Raw genomic sequence first — 8,652 nt, forward strand, 5'->3', positions numbered from 1 at the left:
TATACCCACTGGAAACCAAGTCAGGTAACCCCTATACCCACAGACACTGGACACCAAGTCAGGTAACACCTATACCCACTGGACACCAAGTCAGGTAACCCCTATACCCACACAGACAGTGGACACCAAGTCAGGGAACCCCTGTACCAAACCCAGACACTGGACACCAAGTCAGGTAACCCCTATACCCACAGACACTAGACACCAAGTCAGGTAACCCCTATACCCACACAGACACTGAACACCAAGTCAGGTAACCCCTACAGACACTGACACCAAGTCAGGTATACCCACAGACACTGGACACCAAGTCAGGTAACCCCTATACCCACACAGACACTGGACACCAAGTCAGGTAACCCCTATACCCACAGACACTGGACACCAAGTCAGGTAACCCCTATACCCACAGACACTGGACACCAAGTCAGGTAACCCCTGTACCCACAGACACTGGACACCAAGTCAGGTAACCCCTATACCCACACAGACACTAGACACCAAGTCAGGTAACCCCTATACCAACAGACACTGGACACCAAGTCAGGGGACTTAGATTGCTGCTTTGTCTAAAACTCAAGTAACTACACCACATGTATTAGTTACCACGTTGAATAGATGTAACATGGGGTATCGGGGTAGATACCAATCACTCCCCCTCGTGGTTTTAGTCCTGTGTTCAGCATCTTGATCAGGAGACGAGAGAAAGGACTGAGAACACCACGGTCTAAGCGACCTGTGTCGAATTAAAAACGGGAGAGACTGGGAGCCAAGCTTCCACTTGACATGCTGGTGATGTCTTCTAGTTTTGTCAACATTTTGCCTGTTTTTTTTGTAACCTGAAATAGGTTGATGCTATTGAAGGATTTTTTTTTTTTTTTTTTTTTTTTAAAGATTATACAGAATGTCGCACCAGCTCTAGTATGATGAGGAAACTATTAGGATCCACATCATATGATATATCAATGTGGTTTATGATGGCCAGGCGGCACAGTTTATGACGTGGCACGCAACCATTGGTTATGGTCGATCTGCTCATGTCGTCGGACAGGATCTGGACCAATGAATCCAGTCTCATTGAAGGAGGAGGAAGTCCAGCCAGACATTTCTTCAAAATAAAAGACACACAAACTACTGTAAATTGCTTGGATTTTAAAACGTTTAAAAACAAGTTCTGTTATATGAAATAAAATAAAAATCAACAAAATTATATACCATTAGATTTATTCAAAGCCTCTTTTGTATTTAATTAATGACATATTACCACAGTGACATTATACCAAAGCTGGTAACACCTGATGTTATTAAAAACCATTCAACTATTTACAGTGTTACGAAAGCATTAGCACATTAAAGGTCATTACATAACGAAGAGCTTTAAAGTCAAAATGAACGAATCAACAGAAAAACAAAGAGGCCTTTAACCAGATCCTCACAGGACTGTCCTGAACTCGTCAAAGATGAAACTTGGCACGTGGGCCTCGCCACCTTTAAAGACAGAAAAACAACAGATTATTATACGCCTGTAAAATGTAATGTACCAGATAAATATCTTTTTTCATGGGCGTTGTTGCATATCCTAATCCAATCCTAATCCTAATCCAATCCTAATCCCAATCCTTATCCAATCCTAATCCAATCCTAAATCCAATCCTAATCCTAAATCCAATCCTAATGTAATCCAATCCTAATGTAATCCTAATGTAATCCAATCCTAATGTAATCCAATCCTAATGTAATCCAATCCTAATCCAATCCTAATGTAATCCAATCCTAATCCAATCCAATCCTAATGTAATCCAATCCTAATGTAATCCTAATCCAATCCTAATCTAATCCTAATCCAAATCGTAATCCAAATCCAATCCAAATCCTAATCCAATCCTAATCCTACCTTGCAGGCAGTTTGGTGTAGCGTCCGTAATCCTCCAGAAACATCAGAGCTCCCACCACATCGGACGGCATGTCCGGGATCTTCTGACTGGAAAATAATTATTTACCCAAAATCTACATGTCATTCAATTTGAAGCAGAATATAATACACAGTGATCCACAAAATGTACTTATATTTTTTAATTTAAGTGTATTTATACATATTAGATCTATGGAGATAACGTTTGTTTTTTTGTTGCAAGAAAGAGCTGTTTGAAATAGCAGCCTTGGGCAATGTTCACTAGCACTACATGTATTATATATAAATAAATCTGACTAATTTGATATCACTGCCACGCTCTTAAAATTAATGTGAATATGTGAGGTTTTTAAACTGGCAAATCAATCAACAAATCAACCAACGCACCAATCAACCAAACGCACCAATCAACCAAACGCACCAATCAACCAAACGCACCAATCAACCAAACGCACCAATCAACCAAACGCACCAATCAACCAAACGCACCAATCAACCAAACGCACCAATCAACCAAACGCACCAATCAACCAAACGCACCAATCAACCAAACGCACCAATCAACCAAACGCACCAATCAACCAAACGTACCTGGTGCACTGTTCCATGATGGAGCGTATGAATTGCCCAATGAGAGCCAGGAACTGCTCTGTGTATCTGGAGTGGAACTGTTTCAACAGAGTGAGCAGGCCAAGAACCAGAGGAGACCAGTCTACCGGGTCGGTGGCTTTCCTGCACGTCATCCCTGGACAAAGAGGAGGATACAGCCAATCACATGGTGGGACACACTCCATATGGGTCAGGACCAGCCAATCACAGTGGGACACACTCAACATGGGTCAGGACCAGCCAATCACATGGTTGGATACACTCCATATGGGTCATGACCTGCCAATCACATGGTTGGATACACTCAACATGGGTCAGGACCAGCCAATCACATGGTGGGACACACTCCATATGGGTCAGGACCAGCCAATCACATGGTGGGATACACTCCATATGGGTCAGGACCAGCCAATCACATGGTGGGATACACTCCATATGGGTCAGGACCAGCCAATCACATGGTGGGATACACTCCATATGGGTCAGGACCAGCCAATCACGTGGTGGGATACACTCCATATGGCTCAGGACCAGCCAATCACATGGTGGGATACACTCCATATGGGTCAGGACCAGCCAATCACATGGTGGGATACACTCCATATGGGTCAGGACCAGCCAATCACATGGTGGGATACACTCCATATGGGTCAGGACCAGCCAATCACATGGTGGGATACACTCCATATGGGTCAGGACCAGCCAATCACATGGTGGGATACACTCCATATGGGTCAGGACCAGCCAATCACATGGTGGGACACACTCCATATGGGTCAGGACCAGCCAATCACATGGTGGGACACACTCCATATGGGTCAGGACCAGCCAATCACATGGTGGGACACACTCCATATGGGTCAGGACCAGCCAATCACATGGTGGGACACACTCCATATGGGTCAGGACCAGCCAATCACATGGTGGGATACACTCCATATGGATCAGGACCAGCCAATCACATGGTGGGATACACTCAATATGGGTCAGGACCAGCCAATCACATGGTGGGATACACTCCATATGGGTCAGGACCAGCCAATCACATGGTGGGACACACTCCATATGGGTCAGGACCAGCCAATCACATGGTGGGATACACTCCATATGGGTCAGGACCAGCCAATCACGTGGTGGGATACACTCAATATGGGTCAGGACCAGCCAATCACATGGTGGGACACACTCCATATGGGTCAGGACCAGCCAATCACATGGTGGGATACACTCCATATGGCTCAGGACCAGCCAATCACGTGGTGGGACACACTCCATATGGGTCAGGACCAGCCAATCACGTGGTGGGACACACTCAATATGGGTCAGGACCAGCCAATCACATGGTGGGATACACTCCATATGGGTCAGGACCAGCCAATCACATGGTGGGATACACTCCATATGGGTCAGGACCAGCCAATCACATGGTGGGATACACTCCATATGGGTCAGGACCAGCCAATCACGTGGTGGGATACACTCCATATGGGTCAGGACCAGCCAATCACATGGTGGGACACACTCCATATGGGTCAGGACCAGAGATGATTAAAAAAAAATATATATATATATATTACATAGTTTTTGGGATTAATTATTTTACAGATTATAAAATATTGAGATTCTCAGTTGGCCCATTATATTAGACTATCTGTATTACTGGGCTAGATCAGCCAATACGGTAGATGGTTATATTAGACTTTCTGTATTACTGGGCTAGATCAGCCAATACGGTAGATGGTTATATTAGACTATCTGTATTACTGGGCTAGATCAGCCAATATGGTAGATGGTTATATTAGACTATCTGTATTACTGGGCTAGATCAGCCAATACGGTAGATGGTTATATTAGACTATCTGTATTACTGGGCTAGATCAGCCAATACGGTAGATGGTTATATTAGACTATCTGTATTACTGGGCTAGATCAGCCAATACGGTAGATGGTTATATTAGGCTATCTGTATTACTGGGCTCGATCAGCCAATATGGTAGATGGTTATATTAGGCTATCTGTATTACTGGGCTCGATCAGCCAATATGGTAGATGGTTATATTAGACTATCTGTATTACTGGGCTCGATCAGCCAATACGGTAGATGGTTATATTAGACTATCTGTATTACTGGGCTAGATCAGCCAATACGGTAGATGGTTATATTAGACTATCTGTATTACTGGGCTTGATCAGCCAATATGGTAGATGGTTATATTAGACTATCTGTATTACTGGGCTTGATCAGCCAATATGGTTGATGTAGCTGGAAGACAGCAGAGATGGAGAGACTTGTCCTTTGTCTACAGCTGTTTAAATAGTCTACCTTCTAGGAGTGGGACGGTCTCTACAGCTGTTTAAATAGTTTACCTTCTAGGAGTGGGACGGTCTCTACAGCTGTTTAAATAGTCTACCTTCTAGGAGTGGGACGGTCTCTACAGCTGTTTAAATAGTCTACCTTCTAGGAGTGGGACGGTCTCTACAGCTGTTTAAATAGTCTACCTTCTAGGAGTGGGACGGTTTCTACAGCTGTTTAAATAGTCTACCTTCTAGGAGTGGGACGGTCTCTACAGCTGTTTAAATAGTCTACCTTCTAGGAGTGGGACGGTCTCTAAAGCTGTTTAAATAGTCTACCTTCTAGGAGTGGGACGGTCTCTACAGCTGTTTAAATAGTCTACCTTCTAGGAGTGGGACGGTTTCTACAGCTGTTTAAATAGTCTACCTTCTAGGAGTGGGACGGTCTCTACAGCTGTTTAAATGGTCTACCTTCTAGGAGTGGGACGGTCTCTACGGCTGTTTAAATGGTCTACCTTCTAGGAGTGGGACGGTCTCTACAGCTGTTTAAATAGTCTACCTTCTAGGAGTGGGACGGTCTCTACGGCTGTTTAAATAGTCTACCTTCTAGGAGTGGGACAGTCTCTACAGCTGTTTAAATAGTCTACCTTCTAGGAGTGGGACAGTCTCTACAGCTGTTTAAATAGTCTACCTTCTAGGAGTGGGACGGTCTCTACGGCTGTTTAAATAGTCTACCTTCTAGGAGTGGGACGGTCTCTACAGCTGTTTAAATAGTCTACCTTCTAGGAGTGGGACAGTCTCTACAGCTGTTTAAATAGTCTACCTTCTAGGAGTGGGACAGTCTCTACAGCTGTTTAAATAGTCTACCTTCTAGGAGTGGGACGGTCTCTACGGCTGTTTAAATAGTCTACCTTCTAGGAGTGGGACGGTCTCTACAGCTGTTTAAATAGTCTACCTTCTAGGAGTGGGACGGTCTCTACAGCTGTTTAAATAGTCTACCTTCTAGGAGTGGGACAGTCTCTACAGCTGTTTAAATAGTCTACCTTCTAGGAGTGGGACGGTCTCTCGGCTGTTTAAATGGTCTACCTTCTAGGAGTGGGACGTCTCTACAGCTGTTTAAATAGTCTACCTTCTAGGAGTGGGACGGTCTCTACAGCTGTTTAAATAGTCTACCTTCTAGGAGTGGGACGGTCTCTACGGCTGTTTAAATAGTCTACCTTCTAGGAGTGGGACGTCTCTACAGCTGTTTAAATAGTCTACCTTCTAGGAGTGGGACGGTCTCCACAGCTGTTTAAATAGTCTACCTTCTAGGAGTGGGACGGTCTCTACAGCTGTTTAAATAGTCTACCTTCTAGGAGTGGGACGGTCTCTACAGCTGTTTAAATAGTCTACCTTCTAGGAGAGGGACGGTCTCCACAGCTGTTTAAATAGTCTACCTTCTAGGAGTGGGACGGTCTCCACAGCTGTTTAAATAGTCTACCTTCTAGGAGTGGGACGGTCTCTACAGCTGTTTAAATAGTCTACCTTCTAGGAGTGGGACGGTCTCTACAGCTGTTTAAATAGTCTACCTTCTAGGAGTGGGACGGTCTCTACAGCTGTTTAAATAGTCTACCTTCTAGGAGTGGGACGGTCTCTACAGCTGTTTAAATAGTCTACCTTCTAGGAGTGGGACGGTCTCTACGGCTGTTTAAATAGTCTACCTTCTAGGAGTGGGACGGTCTCTACAGCTGTTTAAATAGTCTACCTTCTAGGAGTGGGACGGTCTCTACGGCTGTTTAAATAGTCTACCTTCTAGGAGAGGGACAGTCTCTACGGCTGTTTAAATAGTCTACCTTCTAGGAGTGGGACGGTCTCTACAGCTGTTTAAATAGTCTACCTTCTAGGAGTGGGACGGTCTCTACAGCTGTTTAAATAGTCTACCTTCTAGGAGTGGGACGGTCTCTACGGCTGTTTAAATAGTCTACCTTCTAGGAGTGGGACGGTCTCTACGGCTGTTTAAATAGTCTACCTTCTAGGAGTGGGACGGTCTCTACAGCTGTTTAAATTAGTCTACCTTCTAGGAGTGGGACGGTCTCTAGAGCTGTTTAAATAGTCTACCTTCTAGGAGTGGGACGGTCTCTACGGCTGTTTAAATAGTCTACCTTCTAGGAGAGGGACAGTCTCTACAGCTGTTTAAATAGTCTACCTTCTAGGAGTGGGACGGTCTCCACAGCTGTTTAAATAGTCTACCTTCTAGGAGTGGGACGGTCTCTACGGCTGTTTAAATAGTCTACCTTCTAGGAGTGGGACGGTCTCTACAGCTGTTTAAATAGTCTACCTTCTAGGAGTGGGACGGTCTCTACAGCTGTTTAAATAGTCTACCTTCTAGGAGTGGGACGGTCTCTACAGCTGTTTAAATAGTCTACCTTCTAGGAGTGGGACGGTCTCTACGGCTGTTTAAATAGTCTACCTTCTAGGAGTGGGACGGTCTCTACAGCTGTTTAAATAGTCTACCTTCTAGGAGTGGGACGGTCTCTACAGCTGTTTAAATAGTCTACCTTCTAGGAGTGGGACGGTCTCTACAGCTGTTTAAATAGTCTACCTTCTAGGAGTGGGACGGTCTCTACAGCTGTTTAAATAGTCTACCTTCTAGGAGTGGGACGGTCTCTACAGCTGTTTAAACGGTCTACCTTCTAGGAGTGGGACGGTCTCTACAGCTGTTTAAACAGTCTACCTTCTAGGAGTGGGACGGTCTCTACAGCTGTTTAAACAGTCTACCTTCTAGGAGTGGGACGATCTCTACAGCTGTTTAAACAGTCTACCTTCTAGGAGTGGGACGGTCTCTACAGCTGTTTAAACAGTCTACCTTCTAGGAGTGGGGCGATCTCTACAGCTGTTTAAACAGTCTACCTTCTAGGAGTGGGACGGTCTCTACAGCTGTTTAAATAGTCTACCTTCTAGGAGTGGGACGGTCTCTACAGCTGTTTAAATAGTCTACCTTCTAGGAGTGGGACGGTCTCTACAGCTGTTTAAATAGTCTACCTTCTAGGAGTGGGACGGTCTCTACAGCTGTTTAAATAGTCTACCTTCTAGGAGTGGGACGGTCTCTACAGCTGTTTAAATAGTCTACCTTCTAGGAGTGGGACGGTCTCTACAGCTGTTTAAATAGTCTACCTTCTAGGAGTGGGACGGTCTCTACAGCTGTTTAAATAGTCTACCTTCAAGGAGTGGGACGGTCTCTACAGCTGTTTAAATAGTCTACCTTCTAGGAGTGGGACGGTCTCTACAGCTGTTTAAATGGTCTACCTTCTAGGAGTGGGACGGTCTCTACAGCTGTTTAAATAGTCTACCTTCTAGGAGTGGGACGGTCTCTACAGATAGAAGCAATCTCACGCCCAACTAGGACGATTTTCAGACCCAGAAATATGGGTGACTAATATTTATTTCAAGGCAATGTAGACTAATTATATTTAAATAAATGTAATATTTAAGTGAACTACCATGTGATTCTCTTCCCATGTAGACAGCCTTCTCCATTTCAATGAGACTACACATACTAGACCCACTCCCAACTAGGACCAGAGGCACTCCCGCGCCCAACTAGGACCAGAGGCACTCTCAGGCCCAACTAGGGCCAGAGGCACTCTCAGGCCCAACTAGGACCAGAGGCACTCTCAGGCCCAACTAGGGCCAGAGGCACTCTCAGGCCCAACTAGGACCAGAGGCACTCTCAGGCCCAACTAGGACCAGAGGCACTCTCAGGCCCAACTAGGACCAGAGGCACTCTCAGGCCCAACTAGGACCAGAGGCACTCTCAGGCCCAACTAGGACCAGAGGCACTCTCAGGCCCAACTAGGACC

General features: G+C 45.2%; 1 protein-coding gene across 4 annotated transcripts; it reads right to left on the minus strand.

The window, feature by feature from the left end:
* Positions 1–1,900: 1,900 nt before the first annotated feature.
* On the minus strand, positions 1,901–7,580 carry LOC135534072 (uncharacterized). 4 transcript variants are annotated; one of them, XM_064961218.1, is made up of 4 exons: positions 7,043–7,580; positions 5,987–6,954; positions 2,504–5,724; positions 1,901–1,981 (listed from the first exon to the last, which is right to left on the minus strand). In XM_064961218.1, the coding sequence occupies exon 3, from the start codon at positions 4,046–4,048 to the stop codon at positions 2,726–2,728; it is 1,323 nt and encodes a 440-aa protein (XP_064817290.1). In that variant the 5' UTR covers positions 4,049–5,724; positions 5,987–6,954; positions 7,043–7,580; the 3' UTR covers positions 1,901–1,981; positions 2,504–2,725. The 4 variants fall into 4 exon arrangements, with proteins under 4 accessions (XP_064817290.1, XP_064817287.1, XP_064817288.1 ...); XM_064961215.1 differs by having other exon boundaries at positions 5,987–7,580; XM_064961216.1 differs by lacking the exons at positions 5,987–6,954; positions 7,043–7,580 and having other exon boundaries at positions 2,504–5,416; positions 5,505–5,870.
* Between the last annotated feature and the right edge of the window lie 1,072 nt (positions 7,581–8,652).

The sequence above is a fragment of the Oncorhynchus masou genome, unplaced genomic scaffold (assembly GCF_036934945.1).
Source record: "Oncorhynchus masou masou isolate Uvic2021 unplaced genomic scaffold, UVic_Omas_1.1 unplaced_scaffold_2970, whole genome shotgun sequence".
NCBI lineage: Eukaryota > Metazoa > Chordata > Actinopteri > Salmoniformes > Salmonidae > Oncorhynchus > Oncorhynchus masou.

Bases quoted from the DNA above. Each gene is read 5' to 3' on its own strand.
- LOC135534072 (XM_064961218.1), bottom strand. From the start codon at position 4,048: ATGGAGTGTGTCCCACCATGTGATTGGCTGGTCCTGACCCATATGGAG.